The sequence below is a fragment of the Apiospora aurea genome, assembly GCF_038362705.1.
Source record: "Apiospora aurea strain CBS 24483 chromosome Unknown utg000004l_segment0_segment0, whole genome shotgun sequence".
Classification (NCBI taxonomy): domain Eukaryota; kingdom Fungi; phylum Ascomycota; class Sordariomycetes; order Amphisphaeriales; family Apiosporaceae; genus Apiospora; species Apiospora aurea.
This window is the reverse complement of record NW_027117391.1, coordinates 4,781,511-4,806,308: the sequence shown is the minus strand read 5'-3', so window position 1 is coordinate 4,806,308 and position 24,798 is coordinate 4,781,511. Positions and strand designations below refer to the sequence as shown.

The 24,798-nt window shown below is 54.0% G+C and overlaps 6 protein-coding genes across 6 annotated transcripts; 4 read left to right on the top strand and 2 right to left on the bottom strand.

The window, feature by feature from the left end:
- Nucleotides 1–745: 745 nt before the first annotated feature.
- PG986_006240 (amino acid transporter) lies at nucleotides 746–2,708 on the top strand (the record flags this gene model as incomplete). The annotated part of the gene is made up of 7 exons (XM_066842462.1): nucleotides 746–928; nucleotides 995–1,043; nucleotides 1,112–1,578; nucleotides 1,642–1,715; nucleotides 1,767–1,884; nucleotides 1,955–2,585; nucleotides 2,662–2,708. 7 exons carry the CDS (start codon nucleotides 746–748, stop codon nucleotides 2,706–2,708), a joined length of 1,569 nt encoding a protein of 522 aa, XP_066702324.1.
- Nucleotides 2,709–3,582: 874 nt separating this feature from the next.
- Nucleotides 3,583–3,828, top strand: PG986_006239 (uncharacterized protein; the record flags this gene model as incomplete). The annotated part of the gene is made up of 1 exon (XM_066842461.1): nucleotides 3,583–3,828. The coding sequence occupies one exon, from the start codon at nucleotides 3,583–3,585 to the stop codon at nucleotides 3,826–3,828; it is 246 nt and encodes an 81-aa protein (XP_066702323.1).
- A 902-nt stretch (nucleotides 3,829–4,730) lies between these two features.
- Nucleotides 4,731–5,031, top strand: PG986_006238 (uncharacterized protein; the record flags this gene model as incomplete). Its single annotated transcript, XM_066842460.1, has 2 exons — nucleotides 4,731–4,826; nucleotides 4,897–5,031. 2 exons carry the CDS (start codon nucleotides 4,731–4,733, stop codon nucleotides 5,029–5,031), a joined length of 231 nt encoding a protein of 76 aa, XP_066702322.1.
- A 1,056-nt stretch (nucleotides 5,032–6,087) lies between these two features.
- Nucleotides 6,088–7,286, top strand: PG986_006237 (uncharacterized protein; the record flags this gene model as incomplete). Its single annotated transcript, XM_066842459.1, has 2 exons — nucleotides 6,088–6,184; nucleotides 6,304–7,286. 2 exons carry the CDS (start codon nucleotides 6,088–6,090, stop codon nucleotides 7,284–7,286), a joined length of 1,080 nt encoding a protein of 359 aa, XP_066702321.1.
- A 1,049-nt stretch (nucleotides 7,287–8,335) lies between these two features.
- Nucleotides 8,336–9,359, bottom strand: PG986_006236 (short-chain dehydrogenase/reductase; the record flags this gene model as incomplete). Its single annotated transcript, XM_066842458.1, is given in 2 exon segments — nucleotides 8,336–9,072; nucleotides 9,083–9,359. 2 exon segments carry the CDS (start codon nucleotides 9,357–9,359, stop codon nucleotides 8,336–8,338), a joined length of 1,014 nt encoding a protein of 337 aa, XP_066702320.1.
- Nucleotides 9,360–14,197: 4,838 nt separating this feature from the next.
- Nucleotides 14,198–23,764, bottom strand: PG986_006235 (BcPKS16- polyketide synthase; the record flags this gene model as incomplete). The annotated part of the gene is made up of 6 exons (XM_066842457.1): nucleotides 14,198–14,909; nucleotides 15,856–16,120; nucleotides 16,398–16,763; nucleotides 16,844–17,590; nucleotides 17,676–18,720; nucleotides 19,109–23,764. The coding sequence occupies 6 exons, from the start codon at nucleotides 23,762–23,764 to the stop codon at nucleotides 14,198–14,200; spliced, it is 7,791 nt and encodes a 2,596-aa protein (XP_066702319.1).
- Nucleotides 23,765–24,798: the final 1,034 nt, after the last annotated feature.

Below are 24,798 nucleotides of genomic sequence, written 5' to 3'. Positions count from 1 at the left end.
GGGTGCTAGGTTAGGTTCGTCCGCTGATAGCCTGATACTGTATGTAGGGGACCCAGATGGGCATCCTGGGCCCCTCTTCCCCGCGACCGCGCAATCCTGGAACAACAACCTTATCATGACCGCTGTCGGGCCAATGAGCACTGGCACCTCACACGAATTGATGTTTAATGACGACGACAGCGACAACGGCCAAATATCAGAGGAAACGGCATGACGGTCTCATGCCCTGGCTAGCTGACCCTCGTCGCGGCATGCACAAATGTCTTGGAGGATCCCTTTTTCGGCCCTCCAACCTCCCAAGCGAACGCCCAACCTTCCTTGTACTGGAGTTGCAGTCGCACTGATAGGCCTGACGCAAGTCATGGCGCAAGCAGGGGGGGTGATTGTGTCTCTCATGTACGACCCCCGATCCCGACTCGCCGAGAGAGATGCTGCACCCCCCGTAAGCGAATCAGGTTTTCAGCTCGGCAGATCATAGATAGGCGTAAAAAGATAAGATACGGGAGGTCTCGGGGGAAAATGACGGTTCTAAATGAAATGCGGCCAAGAAGATCCAACTTGAGCAGTGCCTGACTCCATGCAACGGTTTTTGTTTAGTTTCGTTCGCATAAAGAGTGTCTTGTAAGTCGTGCAGCACCACATCGCCAGCCACTACGAGTCATTATTGGCCTTGCCCGGAACCGTAGCTTGGCCGTCCCGTCCTCTCGGATCTTTGATAACGCTACTGGCTCTGACCCATCTCACCATGGGCCAGCTCGAGAAGAAGGGCCCTCCGCCTGCCGATGCGCAATCCGACATCAAGAGTGGCCAGACGGAGGAGCATGGCATTCACGACCAGTTCAACCTCAACGCGCTCGGCTACAAGCCAGAGCTGCGCCGTAACAGGTCCATGTTCACATTGCTCTTTCAATCCTTAGCGATAGCAGCCGTAAGCCTTCCTAATAGCACAGCTCCTTACTTGCTCAGGATACTTATAAAACATCGTTATGAGTAGATACCGTACGGATTCGGCGCACCCCTTATCAGCGCCGTATATGGAGGCGGTAGGACTTCCACCCACTCAGAATGACTTTTTGATTTGGTTCTGTTTCTGACCAGAGGACCTATGCAGGTCAACTGGCAATGTTCCTCGGATGGGTCATGATCCTGGTCGTCGACGAGTGCATTGCCATCTCCCTGGGAGAGCTTGCTTCCAAATACCCAACATCCGCCGGCCCCTACTATTGGTCCTTCCAGGTCGCATCGCCACGGTACCGCACCTTACTCTCTTTCATCACGGGATGGACCTGGCTCGTAGGTAACTGGACCATTACCTTGTCCGTCAACTTTGGATTCGCCTCTCTGCTTGCTGCGACGGTGGCATTGTACTATCCAGACTTTGAATGGCAATCATGGCATCTACTGCTGATCTTCTATGCTATTTGCATCATAACCTTCTTTATTGTGGCCTTTGGGAACCGTTTCTTGCCTGCAGTGGACACCTTCTGTGCCGCCTTTACGGCAATCACGATTTTCATTACTCTCGTCTGCTTGTCCACCAAGGCAGACGCAGGCAGGCATTCGCCTGGGGATACACTTGTAAGTAGCCCCCGCCGTATCGACGTTTAGTGAGGAGTCTTATCTGATTACGTCTCGATTCAGGGGTATTATGACACTACACTCTCCGGGTGGGGTGACTTCTCGTTCTTGATCGGGACTCTACCTTCTGCCTATACGTGAGTGTCGATATCCCCCGTACTAAGATGTTATATTGAGTGAATGCCCAGGTTCTCGGCCATTGGGATGATCACCTCCATGGCCGAGGAATGCGGCGATCCGACTACGAAGCTCCCAAAAGCCCTTTCGCTCTCTGTGCCGGCTGGAGGCATCGCTGGACTCTTCTTCGTAAGTCGTGATACATGAGAGCACCCGCGTAATATTCCAAGATCCGGCTAATGGCAGCCACAACCATCAGATCATACCGATCTGCGCCACTTTGCCGGCCCTCGCAGATATCCTGGAGGCGCCGCTGGGCCAGGCACTGCCCTACATCTTCCTCCGGGTGATGGGATCACAAGGCGGTGCTCTCGCACTCACCGTTCTTATCCTGGTCATCACGCTGTTCTGTTCCATCTCGATCACTGTCGCCGCGTCGAGGTGCACCTGGGCCTTCGCCCGGGACAAGGCCATTCCGCTGTCACGTGTCTGGTCCATCATCGACAAGCGTCACAAGACACCCATCTGGGCGCTTGTCCTGACCACAATTGTCCAGATGCTTCTTGGGCTCATCTACCTCGGCTCGTCCACCGCGTTCAACGCGTTCGTGTCGGTCGGCGTCATGGCGCTGGCGGTCTCCTACGGGATCCCAATATTCCTGTCGATGATCAACGGCCGGAGAGGCGTCAACACGGCCTCATGGACGGTGGGAAGGACTATTGGGTGGGTAGTCAACTGCATCGCGTTGGCCTGGATCTGCTTGGAGGTCATCCTGTTCTCGATGCCTACCGCGATCCCTGTCGATGGCGCGACTATGAACTACGCCATCGTGGTCTTTGTTGGTTTCATGACGCTCAGCGCAGTATGGTATTTGGTCCATGCACGGAAAGGTAAGCAAATCATCCTATCTTGTCAGGCCCTTCAGCAGTACTGAGCTTCGTAACTAACCCCCTATCCGTCTTTCAGTGTACAGCGGTCCGCCAGAATCTGATGGGTTGGCCGCCGAAATATGAGACGGGCATGTTGATATCCAACAGAAGACAAACAACGTATTAGTCGCCACTCACTGTAACAAACCGATAAACCATTGTCACTACTGTCGCTGTCCCGATGTGATGAGTGTCGTCGTTGGTGAAATTCTCGTAACCAGTGCAAGTATCCCCTTAAGTACGGAAAATACCTTTAACATTAGGGCCAAATACTGTAATATCTAATTGGATGCACGAGCATGCACGAGCCGGTTCGCGATACGTGCCAGCTACTATAGCTCTTTATTACGAAGATGCATGGGATAAAAAACGTACTCCATTCTTAACAGTGTTTTCCGCACTTATGGGGATAAATCACATCGTGAAAAGCACCAGTACCCCAGATCATGCTGCGGCTTAAATGGCTACGTTAATAGCCAGCAATGAAAGCAGACAGAAGTCTGGGATATCCGGGGAACTAATATCAAATATGGAATGCGTGATGAGCAAGGATATAACCCACGAGGTTCTTCTACCATCAAACGTCGTCCTCAGCCTTTCAACGGATACCTGTTACACCCAAAGTGTTTTTAGCCAGATCATCCACAGCAGGATCCATTATACGAAATCGCACCTCAAATTGGGGTTACTGGTCCACCCGCACTCGTACACCTTCCGAGAGATCCCCTTCCCCTGTTCACCTTGCATCTTCACGACCTTGCTCTGCTTTAGTGTAGAGGCAGGGTTCCGAGGCAGCGCAATGAGCAGCGGGTGGCGCTCATTATAGACCTCGGTCCAGTCGATGGTGCACTTGGTGGGCGACTAAGTCTGGCGATAGTACAAGAGATACTCCTGGTCAACCTCGACGCATGCAGTCGTGGTGGAGGTGGTATGTGCTGTTGCGGATGCCACCGGCATAATGAGGGTTGGTTATCGGAACATCGGGTTCAGAATCTGCAACATCAGGCTTGGAGTCGTTAACAGGCGAGACGACGGGAGCCTGCGGGAGGGTTATCGGGCGGCCAATTCGCCAGTACAAGCGCGACAGTCATCCTGGCGTGAAGGTTCAGTGGCCGCCATGGTGGTATATTTGCCGCAATACAAGGACGACCAGATTGCCCAAGTCGGTGGTGTTGGGCTGCAAGCCGGCGTCTACAAGAAATGATTACGGGGCAAACACTGTATTGGTTATCATCTGACCAGGTGTTATCTGTAATCTACGGCGAAGGGAACACTCTGCAGGATTGTCAATGTCACCGGCAGTTGCTGTCATTATTCATCTCTGTTCACGTAAACAGAACTTCGGGGTAGTTTCTCAAACGTGGAAGATTATCCTTGATCAAAACCAGAATGAGGTTGCAATATCGACGGTAAAAAGGCAGCCAACAACGCGCAAAGTCGTCGTGGCTTGGTGGAAGTGATCTCGACGCAGTAGGGTCCCGGATCCAAAGCACATATACAAATACAGCAAGTGTTAGTATACTCATCTTCTCCTCCTGAGTTTATCACCGGGTTTACTTTTATACAGGAGCCATTTATCCAACAGAGATCTGGAGTGCGAAAGATGATACAATGTATCCAACAGCATTTCATCTCAACACCCTGTCTTGTCACTTGGTTAAGTTCGATCAGGGGAATTCTCTTTGAAAACATTAAAGTTCTATCAATATCAGAGCAGGTGGCTATTATTACATCCTTCCATTCTGCGTGTCACGTGTATGCAGACCCCTGAACCCCACCAGTTAGCCTAACACTGCGGGTCGGAGCAAAAGCTCCGCGTCTGGCATGGCGAATCGTCGATGCCATCGTTGCGCGCATTTCACGTGGCTAGCCGCTAATTCAAGCGGCCCGTATAAAGCTATGAGGTCAGCCGCTCAGATGTGAGGCGGTTATGCTGCAGATCGGGCGTATACATGACGTCAATGAGAAATGCCTCCGATGGCCCACCGACAAGACATCACAAAACTCAAGACCACGAACGTTCCGAGTCATTCACTTCTTCTTCATGCTTCATCTTCTACAATAATCCAACTCCAAACCCCAAATCACCAACAAATATCGTTCAATATGCCTCGTGACGGAAGCGGCCGCGCCCACAACGCCCAGGACCTCTACCCTGAGACTGATCACCACATTGTCCATGGTGCGGGCAAGGACCCCCAGGTGAGTTCTACCCCCTCTCTTAGCTTTATTGTGCAAAGAGCGGCCTTGATGATGCTGACAACAACCCTAGGGTGACCATGTGGCACGAGCAGACAAGACCGCACCCATGCCCGAACACGAGAAAGGCGAGGCTCTCGAAGGAGTGCCCGCTTCAGGTGGATCGTCGAAGGGCCCGGACCAAGGAGGACGGTCATCCAAAAACTAAGTCAATGAGCCTCAGTTGGACGGCGCTGGGCTTTGATGTCTATCGATATTCCGCATTGGAAGGCTACATCAAATTACATAATCCATGACTATCCGCATAGACTTGACGTGATGTGCTCAATGTGTACTATTATGCGTCAATTGCTTGCCTGCATCGAGAATTGCTCATGCAGCGGACAATGTTTGATATATATGTCAGGGATTTTCTTGGTAGCCAGTGAAGACTGTCTCTGCCGAATATCTAGTTTGTAAAGAACTGACGGTTGGCATAAATGCACGCCCAGAGCATTTGAAAGAACCAGTCAGTGTGGCCAAAGGTGAAGACCTGATTTCCTGGAACATTCAGGTTGAGGACTGTGATGCGTCGATGCACTGCGGCATCCTGCAGGAAGAACTTAAGGACCAGAGGCAACCAAAGTTCCTCTGACTTGTAAGCAATCACCCAGGCGTTGGATGAACATGAAGGATGAGGTCTCCGGCACAGGTTGGATTTGACTTGTCAAAATTCGCATCCAAAATGATTCTCAGTGAGTTCAACGGGACTGACGGCCTGTACCAAGTGTTGCACAATGGTATTAGAGACATACCATGGTGATATCCCTCTGGCCATTGAACAGCCAGAGGCAAAGACCATGACGCATGACAGTACTGACGACAAGCGCTGGAATTGGCAACGTACTTCCAAAAAGCTATCATCGTTATACAGAAGCTGTCAATTGCCAACTCGTTTCATCTATTCGACGTTGGTCACCTGCCCAACTATGAGATGGTGTCCGCCAGGGACAACCATTGCGATTCAACTCAACTGTCACCACTGCTCAGTCTATGCTAAATAGAGCTGGGCACTCGTTGATTCATCCTGCAATTGCAACTGTCATCAGCTTCCTCCGGAGGACCTATAAATTCTGCCCTGGATCGACCTCAACTCTCAATTCCAGAACAGCAAGCAACCAAGCAACCCAAACACTACAAAGCACTTCGTGATCTATCAATCCCAGTACTTTTCAAGACTCAATTACCAAACCCCGTTTCAAGCAAGCAACCAAGTCAATTCAAAATGTCTGTCACCATGGGACCCCTGAAGAACTCCAACCTTCTTGAGCACCGCCTGCCTTCCGAGGACTACAATGCCCTCTCCCGCATCGATGAATGCAGTACGTCCAACATCACCATCTCCCTTGCCTTCCCTCCACGCTGTTGCCAGATTATATCTTATATAAACGGACTATTAGAGCAGCCTCTGACCTATCTGCTAATCGCTTCCGATACACAGAGCTCGAGCCCCTGAAGCACCGCGAGGCCCACAACACCCTCCTCAACCTGATCGCGGGCCACGGCCTCTCGGACAAGTTCTCGACCCACCTCGTCCACAAGCCCTTCGACGTGCCCCAGGACAAGGTCATGGTCTACGAGAAGGTCAAGGGCGGCAAGACGCCCGACTTCGTCGTCATGACGCCCCGCGACCCCAAGGCGGTGCCCGCCGGCACCACCCTGCGCGGCCTCTACTTCAAGACGACCCCGGACAACAAGATGCAGGCCTACGAGTACACGACCGCGCCGGCCGCGGACCTCTCGGCCCACGAGGACTTCGTCAAGGCCTACGCCACCCTCGCCAACGGCCTCGGCGTCGGCCACGTCTTCGCCCTCGGCGCCGAGGGCATCGCCACCGCCGACACGCCCCTCGCCGAGTTCGAGATGGGCCCTTACCTGTCCACCGTCCTGGTCGAGACCGAGTCGCTCCCCGGCCTGGAGGAGATGAACTCGTCCGTCACCGGCTGGAAGCCTGCCGATGCCGGCAGCGACAGCAGCAAGCTCCAGGACAAGGCGCTGGCTGGCACCGGCATGGTCGGCGGCACCATCTCCCCCGAAGTCAAGGGCCAAACGACATCTGTCTGCGTCAGCAACCGCCAGGGAAACCACACCTACCACGCCCGCAACGCTGAAGCTTCTGACGAGGCCACCACCACCCTGTCGGGCGCCGGTATGGTAGGCGGCACTATCTACCCCGAGGTTAAGGGCCAGATGCTCACCACCTGCATCGACAACCGCGCCGGCAACCACTGCTACCACGGCAAGCCGAGTTCGAGCGACTTCGTCGTCGAGACCCGCCAGAGCATGTCTGGCATGTCGAAACGCATCGGCCAGAGCGACGTCGAGGTCCATCCCGGCATCCGCGTCGGCGACCTGCCCATCATCAAGGACTCGGTCATCCACGACGTTCTGGACCGCGCTATCCAGGCCATCAAGGCTTACTAGGGTGTTGTTGTTGTTGTTTGTTGCTTGCTGCTGGAATGCCATATCATATCAAGCAGAAACAATTGAGGCTACGGACATGAATCGGTATTACTCACCGAGAGGGGCTTGCGGTGGACTTGCATTGTTTTCGGAGTTGAGGTATGGATGCGGTATTATCATGATTGAAAGGCTACGGGTGGCCAAGTAGTTACCTCCTTATCAAATGATTGATTAGGCGTATGCAGGAATGGGAATCATCACTTCTCGTATCCGGAGCGACGATCCAGCTAGTTAAACTACTGCCGCCATCGCGTGATATGTGTAAGTTGACTGACTAGCTGGAATATGCCAATATGCTTCACCAAACATCATCTGGTACCTCATGCTCTACGAGACTCGCAAATGCGCGACCTTCCTACCTTCCTCGTTTATCCTAAGTACACGTTGTCCCGACCAGACCTTCGCCAGCAGCATCCGTGTTCCCACTCCACCTCTGTTAACACTCGTCAACGACTACGCCATACAAGAACGACAATAGGTTCTATTTCAAATGGCGCAAGTTAAAAGCTCAGCTGCTGTAACGCCACAAAACCCCGTGACATAAGGTTTGCAGAGTCGTGACCCTACATAGAAAGAAACCACCTCACGACCAAACCTTGAGTCCTGACCGGCCCGGAAGACAAATCCACGCCCTATTCCTTGCGAGAGGTAATAAGTAATGTTAACTTATACCTCCATTGACTGGGCCGGGGTAGCCTAGCGGTACTAGTCTTATTCCTATACTTAGAGGCAAGAGGGTTCAACTCCCTCTGCGGTCACTTTTTCAATCCCGACTGGGGTTTCCTTTTTTTTTTTTCATTTTTTCTTTTTTGAACCCCTTTTTCTTTTTGCTCTCTCGCACTGTACTTTAAATCTCTGTTCACTGTACTCGCCAAACCATTTATTTTAAACTATTTCACTTATTTTGAAGTCGTATTTTACGGATCACGCAGACCTGCAACCACGTAGAATTTAAACATTTTCCCCCAGTCTAACGACACACATATCACTGTTTTTATTTGAACCATATTTCAATCAGAATATCGAGTATTAAGCGCTATATAATTCTCCAACTCGACCTCGGTCCACTGCCAAAGCTTCTCCGCCAACATATCGTCCCGCGCTAACTTGTTCATCCGCCCCTTGACCCCCATGTGGCTATAGTACTCCCCGCTCACCACATCCTGCGACGTCGCGACCCACAGCTGGTTCTGGATCCCGTCCTGCACAGACGCCATGCACGCCCGCGAGATGGGCCTTCCCAGCCGCGCCAGCACGCCGCCGCCGCCGCCGCCGCCGCTGCCCTCGTGCCGCGCCAGCACGCCCATCAGGTTCGTCCGCACCACGCCCGGGTGCACCGCCGCGACCGTCAGCTGCGGGTACTCGCGCGCCAGCCGCCGCGCGAACAGCGTGTTGGCCAGCTTGCTCTGCGCGTAGCACCGGAACGTGAACCGGCTGTACCGGGGCGGCGGCGTCTTGAGCTTGTCGAACTGGATCCCCCTGCGGGGCGCGTGGTGCATCATGACGGAGCTGACGACGACGACGTGCACGTCCGACACGTTGCCCCGGTTCCGGTTGTGCCGGATCGTGTGCAGCAGCACCGGCATGAGCAGCTTGGTCAGCAGGGCGTGGCCCATGTGGTTCACGCCGAAGGCGCCCTCGTAGCCGTCCCGGGTCATGGCGGGCGGGCTGCTGCTGCCGCCGCCGGCGCGGGCGTTGAGGAGGAGCACGTCCAGACGGTTCGCCGAGCACAAGAAGGTCTCCGCGCCTTCCCGGACGGAGTCGAGGGGAGGCGAGGTCGAGTTCCAGGACCTTGAACTCGGTGTTGGGGAACTGCCTAGACAGCTCAAAGGCGGTCTGGTCGGCGCGGTCGGTGTTTCGGGCCGCTAACCATATCTCGGCGGGCTCGTGCTTTGCGAACTCCATGATGGACTGCTTTCCCAAGCCCGAGTTGCCCCCTGTGACCATGATGACCTTGCCGCATAACGACGGCATCCGATGATCGGAGGACCTCGATGAGCTGGACGAGCTACGTTTCCGGGAGAAGATGCCCATTTTCACTCTGCTTGCTGGTGTATATAGGCCCGGGTGGAGAAGAGTGTCTGCTGAATGATGGGACTTTGTATATGGCGAGACCAATGTCGTATGCGGATGTAGTTGTTGATATAAACGTTTATTTAAGCCCTGAAAGAATGGGAAGAAGTGTAGTCTATGGGCTGCCAGTCGGGGCTAGCCGGATGATCGGACGTTTGATACTCGGGGAATGAGACTCTGGCGTTGGGGCGAAGCAAATTCTCCGAAGGTAGGTAAATGGTTCCTGGGACCAATGAATTGCTAGGTACTTCTGGAAAGGTAAAGTGCAGTACCTCTTGACTTTATCTATCTCGAAATCCGGTGGTCTTGCTGGGTGCTGGGTGCTGGGTGCGGGTGCTGGGTGGTGGTTGGGGGGAACGCACCGCCACATTGTTGTGGCTTTCACGACCCCTGAACTGAACCACTGGACCCCCTATTGCGACGCCAGATCCACCCAATCAACTTTAAAACACACTATCAAACACCAGCATTATGCCTTTAAAGCAACATCAACGACGCCTCGGACCATTTATTACTCTGGTCATGCCTTGAAAATAGGATCATCAGAACATGAAGAAACAATTTTCGGGGTCCAAGCCGGCAATACGACGTCTTCCTGGCATGGTCGTCGACCACCATGCCAGTTTCACAATGGGAGAGCATCATTTCCAGCAGTCCTGCTCATTAACGTGTTGTTTTGGCCCTGGCCTTTCTAAATACAGCAGCACTCGCTCACTGGACTGGACCCTGACCCCAGACTCCATCTCATGCCAACACCGTCAAAGCGGGCCCGAATATTCATTCCACCTCCTCCTCCATCAATATGTGCCAGCCGGCGGCAATAGTCGCTTGAATTGTTCGTCCCAATATGCATCATGCCATCGCCCATATATATTCGAATGTTGGGACGGCCCAGATAAGAGGTGGTCGGCTTAGCGGACGTTGTGGGCCGACTCTAGAAGCATGGGAGAGTGGTGTCAGTTGTTCTGCACGCCATGAGGATCTGGGTTTTGCCTGGAATCAGCTCACTGGTATCAACTTTGACAACAGACTTGGCCATAACTGAGGCTTCTGGTCAAGCTGGCATTGAAGTGTCAAAGGGCTCGATCATCTTGACCCGCATGCTTTGCCGGCGATCGAAACGCGCATTCATCAGACAGGGGCTTGGGAGATGAGATTATCGGTAGCTGCATAGGCATCGTGTGTCACAGGAGTGCAGTTGGCCAATGCATCATCTTCAAAGCCTCTATGGTAACACAGAGGAGCAAGATCCCGGTACCCGATTTATCCTGACCGGGATGAGCGGCTTGTCGAACGCCCTGAATTGGATACGACTGGCGTCGATAGTGAGTTTTGCGTTTGCCCTAGACCCAGCCTGCAGAAGCATGTTCTTTGCCTAATGCGCAGATCCGATGCTATCGGATGGGCACAAAGGCATGACTATGACTGGTCATGATAAATTTGTCAGGCCCTGACGGAGGGGTTGCAGGCGGTTCCCAGCCAAGGTGCCTGTGGATAGGCATCTGCAGAATGTATCCTCAACAGGCCATGGGCAGATGGAGAGGCGAAATGGAGGGCATAGAAAACCAGGCAATAAGCAGCGAAAAGACACAAATGCAAGACGGTTAGGTATATTACTGCTCCCATGTTGTAGTGGTGGGTCAGGATGTGTTATGGAAGCTATGGATCAGCCCGAGGTGTACCACGAAACGGGGAATTTGTCAGATAAATAAGATCCAACCTCCCAGGGGCATTTTGAACTTGCATGGCAGCAACCTGTACGTCCCATCTTCTGTCGATTCTCAGGAATCGAAATTCCGCATTGGGTCAACAAGAAGGTTGTCGCCGCTGATCACCAACACTGGACCAAAACTCCAAACGTGTCGCATTCGGTTTCCAGAAGCTGTATTGGATTGTAAACTGGTATGCTTTTATTCTAGAACAAACTAGACTACGGTTGCCAGGCCCAAGCTCGAGGATATCTCGAAGCTTGGCCCGGCAAGACTGTCAAAGTCTCGTCCAATAACCAGTTCGGCTAAACCTTCCCGAATCATTTTCTGACGAGGCTTGAATCGCCTGCCCCGCGTCCACGTGGGCGAAGACGAGACCAAAAGTGTCGACAGATCGGCAAGGCAATGCAGATGCGGCTTGTTTCGTCCGATGCATAGGTCACGCCATGTTTCGATATCATTCAGCAAACTTCGACACAGGATAAGTCCAAACCTACCAGACGTCCGTCTTACCTGAGCCACGGATGCACATGAGCGCCTCGCCAGATCAGGACGCAGCACTCATCTACCCTCGGTAGCTGCCGTACCTGTATCAAAAACAGAATACACATGGTCCATCGATATTGATCCACAGCGTATGCGCCAATAGCCAAGAAATCCGACGTTGCTCTTACTATTGGAAACTTTCAATATCGAGCTGTTATATTATATCCCCATACGGTACTCTTCCGAATTAGTATTTAGTTATAATGACGACCAGCCACTTGCGCACAGAGACAATTATTACGGGGTCGGATGCGTTTCCACGCCATATCAAGAGGGTCGTAGAGACGTGGAGATACTGGACTGCGAAAAGACGACGCCTGACCCGATATTGAGACCGTTGGTGTTCAAGTGAGTACAAATTCGTACCATTGCTTGAGCACCATTTTCAAATGTGCCACATTGGGTACGAGGGGCATGTTGCAATCCAGAGAGCAGCAGATGCTGTATCAAGCGCTTGTCCTGCAGAAGGAAAGAATCCGAAGATGGAGGGCAACTGTACAATACCACATGAGTAAGGATACAAGAAAGCAACTGGTGGGTACGCAGGTGGACCCTGCCTGGTGCCCAATCCCTAAAAGAGGGCATCGACAGTGGTTTCTTCATTGTATTCCGTTTCACCGAGGGAATCACCGTAGTCCAGCCTTGTTTGCTACGTTTGTGTCTCCCCAAAATACGGTATAGTCTGGGATTCGCTAAGAATTTTCGTTCTATGGATGACGGCGCAGTGCTTCGCAAGTTGATTGGGTAAACACTCCCTAGATGTAACACAGTAAACTGGGTGGTGGCGCAATACGGTACAGGGCTGGAGTGAGCCGAATGGTGCGCGAAAATACCCCTTCGCTCTATAACAATGCCAACCTCCCCGCCCATCCACGTAACCGTAACCCTCACTAGGGTGTGTTTTGATATTCTTGTGAGCAAGCTGGTATGTGTCGCCCAGCATGATTACCTCCACCACTCCTTCATATGCCACCATCACGAATACGACCACCCTAAGTCTCACAAGGCACAATTGGCACAGCAGAGTCACTCGTTCTAGGAGCTACCGAACATCTCAATACCACAACCACTACCCGCGCCACGGTGCTGGTTCAGACTGCTGCTACATCACTTGTTACAGAAGTGCCAGGACGGTGCGAGGCATATCAAATATGCAAAGCGGATATCCAAGCTAACCCGGATATATCCGGTATGGGTGTAAGGGAGCCTTCTACTATTACCACACTCTTACCATCCACGATAGGGTTACTCACAGAAATACAGGTTCTTGCTGCATTCATGACAACTGCCTACCTTGTCTTTGCGTTGGTACTCGGGGCCTACTGGTACGGAGTCCTGCCGGAATATGTCTTGCAACGGGCAGACCGCAAGGTCTTTTCGCGCGTCAGAGAGAGTCCGATCACCGCGGACGCTGAGTCCTCGAGGAAATCGTTCTCATATTCAGCAACCAGCAGCTCCTCACCGGTGTCGGTATACTGCTCGCTGGCTACTTGCTCGCCTTCAGTTTTTCTTTCTTTTTTCTTTTTTTTTTTTTTTTTCTTTTTGAAATCATTGCAGGTTTTCGGCGGCAGCCGTAATGCTGTTCGTTTCTGGGGGAGACTAAAGCTCGAGTCTTACCTGGAGCAGTTTGCTAGGGGAATGCTGCATACCCGACCATATACGGCAATTCCCAAAGCCAAGTACAAAATGACAGTTGCCATATATGTCACTTTGGTAGCTCATATGGAGTTGGTCGAGTCGTTCATGACCAACATTGTACTGCTCGCGTACACCTTGATTTGGGGCACTGTCAAGCTCAGAGTAAATCATCGGTTGGGCCAGGCCCCGAGGAAGAGTGGGAGATGGGGTTTGGTCAAAATCTGCCCCTGCTGCTACTGGCCCAACCAGCATTAGCAACCTTGGAGATACTTCTGGGTTCGTGTTCTATGGCTTACTATTCTCGTCGAGGTTGAACAACTGCTGATATGTACTAGACCAGGATGACCTACATTCCAAAGCCCACCGCAGCATGCATGCAAACAGTTTGGCGGAAGCGCTTTCCGCTGATACGCGTCCCTTTACGTCCCTTTTGTCGAGGGTTGACATTCAATCACTCTCTGCTTCGGAGAAGGCCTCGGGGGAAATTAGAGACCCGACCCTTGAGCACGTATATCTGTCACGGGCGTTCAAGACTCTCGTTGTAATCATTTATCTTTGCCTCTTCGCTTTTCTGGGGACGTCGCTCAACGACACGGAAAGCCTGGCGAGCTATCTGGGGATTGGTTTTGCTCTTTTTGTTCCTTTGCCCTCCTACATCTTTTGGGTCTTCATATTCCCATGTAGCACACGGCTTAGCTAGATCAGGTATCAATCGGTCCACCGCACGGCGAGCCCCATTCACTAATACGATTCACTACGGTCTAAACACTTCAGGTCCTTAAGCCAATCAGGGCTCGACAAATCGTGTTGACCAATTCGAGAACATTTTGGCCCGATGCGGCTTGAAATCGAGTAGGAGTTGGAGAGAGAAGAAAGGGGACGGATCCTACATACAATACGTTAAACCTAGGTATACAGCATCTCAACCTCAAACACAAGCCTCCGAGCTCTGACCTGGCCCCATTTATTCTGAGCATCCGGCATCGCCAGGCCCTCATCCAGCGTGACCCGACAGTCGAAGCGCCGACCCGTCCTCTCCGAGACTTCGGCCAACAGTTGCCGCAGCGTCGCGTCGCTGTGCATGAAGTTGCCCGCGGGTGCCGTGCAGCCCTCGATATCGCCGACCGCCTCGCCCAGGATCATGGCCCCGTGTTGCTGTTGTTGTTCTTGCGGGCCTGCCGACTTGAGAAGCCGCACGCAGTTCTCGAGAAGCGCGAGTTGTCGCTCACGATCGAAGACGTGCAGGACCATACCTAGGTACAAATAGTCGACCGTGCCTTTCAGGCGACTAAGCATGCCGCCGTCACCGTCTCCATTGAGGTCGGCCAGGGCATCGCTTTGGGTGAGTTGGGCCTGCAGCGTCGTCCGGTCGCGCCACAGCTCGTAGCTCAGGTCGACGAAGCCCGCCTCAAGTTCAGTGCCGAAGACGTGCTGTCCCGGCGCACCATCGGCGACCAGCTTGCGTATATCTTGGCCCAGACCAAACCCGATTTCGAGATACCGGGCCTCGCCGGCCTTGAGCCTCTCCAGCATGGCCTGGTACGAGGGCTGCTTGTAGAGCGTCAGGTTGAGGAACCGGAACTGGCCAATGCAGGGGGTAGGGGGTATATATCCCAAGCTTTGTCGCGCTAGCTATGGGTTAATGACGAAGCAGATACGACGTTAGAGTTGACAGGCCACTCACAATTGAAATGACATGAGCCTCCACCTCATCAGTCGCAATCCCAGAATATTTTTCTAGCAGCTCTCTAGCGTCGCTAGGCACTGATGAGAAGGCCTCGTAGTATCCTGCACTTTTGTCCTTGGAACCGATCTGCGACACTGGCGAGTAGAACTGCTTTTCATTGGGGGTTGGCCCCTTTTCATGGACTGCTGCCATGTTGAAACTGGAGTAAGAGGTGCAAAGTATTCCTTAGATTGACAACGTTAGAGGTCGTGGTAATGTGTGTGTTGAGCTTGAGGTTATGACAGGATTGGATGTACTTGACGATTTGCAGGTCACATAACACTTTGCGCGGGCAAGTAGTTAAGTATTGCAATACAATTCTACTAACCGAACGCCAGCGGTATATATCCCTGTTCAGCGCATATTGCATAAATATGATATCGAAGTAGTGAGAAAATGGCCAGGGGTGGCCCTAGTGGCCCTGCAATGTAAGGTGACGATGTCTGACCTGGCATGTCCACCATACCGTTCGCTGCGAGGAAGATACAATTCTCCTTATTCAGTGGGAAATGGCTCGGGGGAATTACTTTGAATAAGCTCGACTATAGATATGATACAATTTGAACTTGTGCGTAGTCTGAGGAAACGTTTTCCAGCTCATGATAGCATGTGCTATACTATACGCACTGGGTACCAGCCTACCTCGCCATCTCTGCTAGTTCAACACATCCCCAGGACCTCAAGCAAGAACCGGTAGCCTGGCGCAACCATCTCCTCCCACTCACGCGACCCGTCTCTCAGCTTGAGGTCAAAAAGATGGCGCGCTCCCTGAAGTGGAAGAAACCCATGACGCAGACGTCCAGCAGGACTGCTTTGTTGTCTCAATCCGGCCACGAACCTCTCCGCGGCCGCGAAAGGGGCGACCTCGTCCTCCCTGCCATGGATGATGAAGGTCGGGACGTCGTACCTCCCGGCCCGTAGCCGCGCCAGGGGACTGATCGCGGCGATCCGGTCGGGCGAGGGCGTTACCAATGAAAGTGACCTCGACGACCCTTTCGATGTCGAAGTCGCATCGTCATTATCGTAGGATATTCCGTTCAATAGGACGGGCAAGGCAATGCGATCTTGGTACATGATCATGAGAAGATCGGACCGCGGGTCGCCTGGACACATCCAACCTAGGTCTGATACATCGGCACTAGAGCCTGCATGGGAAATCTAATTCTCCCATCTTAGCTGAACAAACCGACTAACGAGGCAGAACGCAACGACTTACGGGTTTAGATGGCAAAGCCTGGATGATTTGGTCGAAATTTCGTGCCAATTTGGGCATACCAACGGGGCACTCCATTCCATCGAGTTCTGCCAACTTGTTAGTCTCGCGTAAACTAGTCGCTTCTTCACAGAGAGGCTCTTGCAGAAAAATTAAGGACCACTCACCTCCCGATTCAAAATCAACAGGAGCATAGAAGCTCAACGCAGCGTTTGGCGGCGGAAGACCCGCCGCCGGAGCAGTCCAACCAAGGGACATGGCCAATTGGCCACCGGTAGACCACCCGACCACGACCACACGGGAAGGGTCGACGCGCACGCCAGCCCCTAAGGCAATCGCAGGGAGAGCCTGGCGAACCCAACGGTAAGCATCGCACACGTCCGTCATGGGCCCGTCGATGATGTTGACTTCGGGACAGAGCCGGTAGTCGATGCTGACAGGAAGCAAGCCCATCTTAAGCAGATAGCGCGTCTGTTCAAGGCGGATGGCGCGACGAGAGAGGGTAACGTAGCCGCCGCCGTGTATCATAAGTGCTATACAACACATGAAGAATTCCGTAAGCTTCTATTCCTATGAAGAGTATGGACAAGGGACTAGATAGTTGGAGACGTACCAACTGGCCTAGGCGACTTCATGGGTGCCCTTGGGTAATACACGTCTGCTTTGATTTGCACGCCGTCCACCTCCTTATAACCTACCGTTTCCATGCGATGACCTTGCTCTTTATCGTCGCTTGCCTTCTGGGCACAATACCTCACTGGAAGGGGATCCGATGAAGTGTCGCAGAATGTAGGTTCCGGGCCAGCGTCCCATTTAGTGTTAGATCCGATTATTAGCTGTGTGGTATTGGTATCCGCCGAAGACCCATGGGAATAGCCCGTGGACGCAAACCCAGCGTCCCGAAGCGTCTTCGCCCACTCAGGGGCCGTCTGCAGGGGCGCAATCGGACCATCGGCGAACCACCACCCATCTAGCAGGCCGAAGCAGATGTCACACCAGTCGATCTTGCTTGTGGTCTCAGCGAGCACGAAAAGACCACCGGCCGATGTAAGCGTGCTGCAGATCCGGCGACAGGAGGCCGTGCGGTCCTTGGTTGCGTGCACGACGTTGGTAGCGACCACGAGGTCGAATCGCCCTAGGAACTCAGGGCGGATCTCGCTTTCCAGGTTCAGGGTCGAGTACCTGATCCAGGGGAGATGGCTGAACTTGTTCTTGGCATTCTTCACGAGGCTTGGCGAGATATCCGTGAACGTGTAGTCGGTGGCGATGCCAGCTTTCGCGAGCGCTTCCACGAGATACCGCGTTGTGCCGCCCGTCCCGCCACCCACTTCGAGGATGCGAACGGGTCTCCTGGCAGCAGCTGCGTGGGTTGTGGAGGGTCGAAGCAATGACGTCAGCAAGATGATCATTTGCTCTGTGAGGCTGGCGGTTAACGGGGGAGCGACCATAGTAGTTCTCCATAATCTGCAGAGATGTGGGATTTCCAAACATGAGTGACACGGAGTCCGTCTTCCCGCTCAGGCAGTTGGCCAGTTGGGGACCGGTAAGTTCAATCAGGGTCGTTTCGTGTACATAGGCTGGAAAGCGGGTGCTGAACTCCCTTAGGAGCTCTGAAGCAGACCGGGTTTCAATCGCGGCGCTTCCACGGACGATGTTCGCGGATGCCTCTTGGGTCCCAGTAAGAGACACTATGCCATGTTTCTGCAATATCTCCCAGATTCTGCGCATGAGCTTGTCGTACTTTGGCGACAGGTACTGGATCACGGGTACGGCCCGCTTCGTTGTCACGTTTCTGAGGTCAACTCCCAGAGTAGACAAAGCCTCCACAATGTAGGCAACGGCGATCTGATCCTGCAGAGGGGCCAGTGTAGACCAGTATCCGATCACTCCGTGCTTCCCTGCCGCCGCATCAAAGTCGGGGCTCAGTTCTTCCAATAATTGGAATGGGTTCGACTCAAACAAGCTGGCTGGGGACAAGCCGGACCGAACCGGCGATAGTTCAGTCAAGGGATCTGGTTCGTTTAAGGGAGGCTGCTGGGATACGACCCCCATGCCTAGCGATTTCATGATGTCTTTGATCGAGTCCTCCATCTTCAAATCGAGTATAACCGAGAAGTGATCTTCGATTTCTTGTTTCATGTCAATCAATGCCAATGAGTCAACTCCCAGGTGGACCAATGTGGCGTCGAGCGGGATATTCTCATGATCTGCGCCACAAGCATCCGATAGTATTTGGAAGAATCGCTCTGTCTGAAGATCATCCCCGTGTGAATTTGATGCGGCCTGAGGCTGTTGCGCTCGATCCCCAAGCAGATTCGGCTCCAAGGCTTGGGAAACCGAGACGTCAGCGACCAGCAAGCGCTCAAGGTCCGCCGCAGTGCTGTTGAGTAAATCTGCCGTGGGGATCGAGATGCCAAATTTGGAGAGCAGGCCGTCAGAGAGCTCTGCCGAGCCCAAGGAGTCGAGGCCCATGAGAGCTAGTGGAGTGGTCTTCTGAATGTCAGATTTGTCAAGCATCGTACACTCTGATATAAGGTCCAATAGAGCGTCCGTCGTCTCTCCAGAGTTCTGCAAGAGCCTGGTAGGTGCTTCAGACTCGATACCAGGAGTGAATATTACGCCACTGCTGGAGCTCGATGTCGAGGCGGTATTGACATGATGTGAAGATGCCTTAGTGGGGGGCTTCTAGCCTGGCCTCTTTTGAAGCGGAGAATGCAGCGTCCAGGGCCTTTTCCAGCTTAACAGTCGGAAGACGTGACATTCTGCATCCGGTGAAAATTCCCACAATATTTCCATTGGGCGAACAGACGAACACGTCTCCGATCGCTTGATTCTGAGCATCCAGGAAGTCAAAACTGGCATAGACTGTCCAACATACAGTGGTGTCCATGACAAAGTCCTGTGTAATCACAGCTCGGTCCAGACCCATCATCACAGCTACCTCCCCGTCAGATACATGGTCGCTCGTGTTGATGAGCAGGCCTAGGGCGTGGATGGACATGTCGAGTATCACCGCGTCGCAGACGGTACACCACTGATTCTCGAGGCGGTGTGGTTGGTCGCTTGGGGCTTGGACCGTGGCTAACACCTCGCTTCCGTCGACTTGAACCGACTTCAGTCCTTTGAAGAAGTCCCCGTACTTCACCACACGTGAAAACATCTTGTATGCGCGACTGCCATGAAGATTCTCGCTGGTGGAGCTGTGAACAAGCGTTTGGATCCCACGGCTTACAAGACGCTGGTAGCTGTCTAGTTGAGCTTCCGCATCGAGGCTTATGGTGGCTTCGAGATGGATCGTTTCAGAGGAAGCAGAGTCTCCCTTAAGTGAGTTTGGACTGCTGTAGATTGATAGCACCTTCACCCGCCATGCATGGCTGGTTTCAGGAACGGCCTCAAGCCGGAGCACCACCGCTCCCTGGGGGTCAATGCCCAGCGGAGATCGAACGTTGAAGTCTTCAAACTTCAGGGCCTTGCTCGTGATGTGCATACCATCACCCTTCATAAGCATCAGTGCCATGGTCGCACACTCCATGTACATTGGCGCCGGGCACAAAGGCCGTGAGCAGACGACGTGGCCCTCGACCACGCTGCGATAGCGCGGGTGCTGCGTGTTGATGACGAAGCTGGCGCATCCTGCGCGGTCGCTGGATGTCGACCGCCTCGAGACCAAGGGCGGAGCCGTGATCTGCGGTGGTGGTTCCGTGTCGAGATTGGCCTGCTGCAGCTTCGTATGCATCTCCCCCGCGCGGTCGATGTTATCAAGCCAGTGACTAGGTTTGGCAAATTGGTACGGTGGAAGCCATACTGGATGGCAGGGCTCAGGACTATCCTCGGATTTCGGGAGAAAGCTCCAATGCTTGATGGAGTTGAGGCCATAGGACCAGAGATTTGTGACAGTGTCAGCGATAGCATCGCTGGGGCGATGAAGGCCCTTTGTCTTGACCGGCTGAAATGTGTGCCTGCCAGACCGCCGGCAGCAGCGCTTTGCCATTGTCACAATGGTGGTATCGAACCCAGCCTCCAGCCATATGCAACCACCCAGGGCGGTCTCTATCCGTTGGACAGCATGATCAAAGTAGACAGGTTGACGTGCATGGTTGGCAGCGTTCTGGCCTAGGGGCTCAGAGCCATCTGGGGAACAAGCGTAAAATGGGATAGCCGGCGTGTTCCGTTTGCACGAATGGTCAAGTGCTTCCAGCTCGCTCAGAATCGGATCCGCGAGGGCCGAGTGAAAAGCATTAGTTGTTCTGAGGCGCTGAAATCGGAACGTCGCGTTCTTCTTCAGCAGCTCCTCGGCCTCTTCGATTGCATCTTCTCGACCTGCCATCACAACCGACCGGGGCCCGTTGAAACAAGCAGTCTCAAGACCCAGCATTTCTGGGGAGAGCTGTCCAGAGTCATCCGCGGTGCATTCTACTGCCAGCATGGATCCCTTGTCAGGGCCCCATTGGCTTTCAACCAGGCGGGCCCTCGAGTAAATCAGGCGGATACTGTCGGCCAAGGACAGTATGCCCGAGACTGCCATCGCCGTATACTCCCCGAGGCTGTGACCGACAACCGCCTGTGGCTTCACACCAGCGCTGATCCAGCACTGTGCACATGCATGCTGGACGGCAAACATTCCGCATTGCAAAGCCGCTATGTCTTCGACAGCTTCTGTTTGAAATACTGCTTCAAGCAGTGAATTCTCTGCATGTTTTAGAAATTCCGCTTCACACGCATCCAAATGGAAGCGGAAAGCCGGGAAGTCGTCATACAAGGATTTCGGAAGGGCGATCATTCGATCAGACTGGCCGCTGAACGCTAACACCACAGGTCTCGGGGAGACGCCGGCATCAGCAGGGACTTGGACCGTGTCTGTCGAACTCATGGACCGGAGCAAACGTGCAGCTTCTTGGGCAGTACTGGCTTTGAAGACTGCTTGGCACTTTTGGCGCTGTTTCCTGTGGCTCAGGGTGTACGCGATGTCGACAAAGCTCCCGTCCTTGGGGATGCTCCCCAGGTACAAGCCTAGAGACTTGGCAGTCTCAAGCAGGCTAGCCGTAGAGGCAGCAGTGACCAGAAAGGGGCAGGACACCAGCGGGCTCGGGCGCTTTAGTACACGAGACTCCTCCGACACAGCATCGTTCTGCAGCCGCAAGCGGGGAGCACCACACACAAGTAATGCGGCGTTCGACCCACCCGCACCGTAGCTATTGACCAGAGCCGCACGGAAGGGCGTATTCCAACCCCTCAGTCTCGTAGCAATCTCCATGCCATCGCGCTCCAGAGGCGGGATGTTGGGGTTCAGCGTGCCATAGCTGGCCTGAGGGGGGATTTTCCCGTGTCGAAGCATTGCCAACACCTTCAGTAGCCCGGCGACCCCCGCTGCTGGCTCGGCATGGCCGATGTTGCCCTTGATGGAACCGACTGCAACTTTCGTTTGGCGCGAGGTGCCTCCGAACACGGAGCGGATGCTGCTCATCTCGATGGGATCGCCGACTTGGGTCCCCGTGCCATGGGCCTCCACGTACGTCACTTGCGATCCGGTCAAGCCTGCCTGCCCGAGGACTTTCTTATATAGAGATTGTTGAGCTGTCGCATCGGGTACTGTCAGGGATGCCGACAGCCCGCCCTGGTTCGTGGCGACTCCCGCGATGACTCCCCAGATGGGGTCTCCATCGGCCACCGCGTCCTTGAGTCGCTTCAGGACCACAACGCCGCACCCGTCAGCTCGGCAATACCCATCGGCAGCGGCGTTAAAGGGCTTGCACTGGCCGGTTGGGCTCAGGAACCCCGCCTTGGCCAGGTCAAGGTACGTGTTGATCCCCGTCATCACGTTCGCTCCGCCCGCGAGAGCCATGCGGCACTCCCCAGCCTGGATCGCCTTGCAAGCGCGGTTGATCGCCACCATGGACGAGGAACAAGCCGTGTTGAACATCTCCGAGGGCCCAGACCAGCCGTACGTGTGACTCAGACGTCCACAGACGAAAGCCGGGACGGTGCCGGTGCTGGTATAAGCCGTGGGCGGATGGGCGTTGGTGTTCTCGACGTACTCGCCGAGCACCAGGCCGATAAAGCAGCCGACGTCGTCGCCCGCCTCCCGTCGATGCGAGGCCAGATATCCTGCGTCCTCGAGCGCCTCGAAGGAGAGCTCGAGCATGATGCGCTGCTGCGGGTCAACGTTGGCCGCTTCCCGCGCGCTGATGCCGAAGAATGCGTTGTCGAACCGTTTGACATCTTCGATGAAATTCCCGTAGAACTTGCGGTTTTTCCACTGGCTGCTGGCACTGGTGAGGATTCGGTAATTTTCGGAGGCCTTGAACCGGTTCCTGGGAAGCTCCTGGACGCAGTTCCTCCCGCTCGCAAGAAGTTCCCACAGCTCGTCCATGCTATTTGCCCCAGGGAGGCGACAGGCGGCTCCGGTGATTGCGATGGCGTTCTTGGGAAACTCGTACCCCGAATCACCACCATCATCCGAAGGGAGCTGCTGTATCGATGGCCGAGGGGGTTCAGATGTTTCCATTATCAGACTTTTCGCAAACACTTTCGTCACTTGGAGGTGGGCCTGGACAAAGGGGGACATCGTGATACAGTCATCCCAGCCAAACGCCACGAAACAGTGCTCCGTTCGGGGCGATTGTGTGAGGTCCTGGGCCACTGCCTTTAACAACTGTAACCACTCGCAGCGCGATGCCAGCATGGTCCAGATGAGATCGTCCGCTAACAGGCCATCCGTGATCCGCTCTCCGGTTTGGTTAGACCGAAGAGGCAGGAGCAGTTGTGACGCATGCGGGAGCTGCAACCTTTGCGACGTATCATCGTGACATATCCTGCAGAGCTCAGCGGCAAGATGCGCATTCGCCGGGTTGTGTGCACTGCCGCCCAGCTGGATCTCCTGGGATCGAACCCCCTCGTGCCCCGCAACGTAGGCGGCAAACGCCCCAAGAGTGGCCGCGGGGCCGCCAACGCTGATGGACCTGGGCCCCGTGATGGCCGAAATGTATGTCCCGGGGAAGCGGCGGGTAAGCTCTTCTCCCTGGCCTTCGTACTTGAGACGGATCGCCAGAATCGTGCTCTCAGTGCCCGAGTTCTCGTCGGTGGCCTCCGTATATGCGCCGATGCCGACAAGGATCCTCAAGGCGGCGCCCATATACTTCACCAGCTCGTCCTGCGTCCTCGCACAGGATATACATATCGCCGCCGGGAGCCCTCCGCAGTATCCGTGCACACCGCCGCCACCTTCTCGGATGTCGGACACGAAGTCCTGATGGGAAAGGCTGTGGACGTCCAGGTACCGTAGATACTGCCCTATCTGCAGGACCGAGAGAAGGGGGAGTGACGTAATGTTGGACTGTGTGGTGGACAGCGGGCCGGAGTGTCCATTGACCGCCCAGTCTTTCAGTGCAGTAAGCACCCTGGGCCCATGAGACATGCCCCTTATGTTCTCATTCGCCGAGGCAAACACATCCCATAGCTCGTCGTCTGCCAGTGCCGCGACCTCACGGAGCAGAAGCCTTCCGTACTTGTTTTGCCTCAGGAAGCGATGCAACATGTGCAAATATCCCTCATCTGCTCGCTTTGTCTGCGGACAGAAAAAAGCGGCTGAAGCCTTTGGGCTTCCTCCGGCCATGGGTTCCATTGACCTGACGATGTCTATTGTGAAACGTGGCAAATCCAAACTTATGGGATACCAGGATGATAGCTTATGTGTTCGTATATCGCATATCTTCTTGTTCATGGGTATGCTCTCAGGAGTCCTGCTGGCAAATAGGTGAGGGGCATATGGTTCGTTCACACCAATGACACGATCCCGGCAGGCATAGAATTGCCAGACGAGGGAGCTATGTGCTACTGCCCGAAAAGGTGCAGTCAATGCACGCCGTTAGAAAGCCACACTCAACGGCATCTCGATAAGTTGGACCAGCACATTAGTCTGTAGCCAATAGACTATCCCGTGGAGCCAACGCGGCCCGGGCTTGTATTTGGTGATAGGCCATAGCTCGAGCCGCAACACGTAGAGCATGCAGAGCCCAAAGCTCCTTGCATGCTGCGTGTAAGACGGACCCGCGTACTCACTTCGGCAATTGTTATGCACAGAGTAAGCACCACTTCTCGAGTGGGTATGCAAGCGGCATCTGTCCAGTCCGTACGCCGTACGTCAGCGCGGGTCATACCCCATCACGGCCGATCTATTTCCTCTCTGGTAAGTGCGCATCAAGGTGCGTGGCAAGCTGAAAAGCAATGTAACACTGGGCGATGCAACTCGATGACCAACCGGGGTTCCAGCCGCCCCCCAAATGCAACTAATCTCAAGCGGCTAAATTGACAAACGCAGTTATAAGCAAATCCGCCGTCGAAACAGGCAGGTAAGCAGTTTAGTCCTCCAATGAGAGTTGCGGATGGGTACACATGCAGGTGCAGCGCGTAGATAAGACATGTTGATCCGGCTGACTGCAGCAGCACCGCGAGGTGCTAGGGATGCATGCACTTCGTAAGATCCCGTTCCACGACGATTGTAATACTTTGGCCGTTCGCACCATTCACCTCGATAACTGCATTGCTCATCTTACTGCCTAGCCGCCCGGA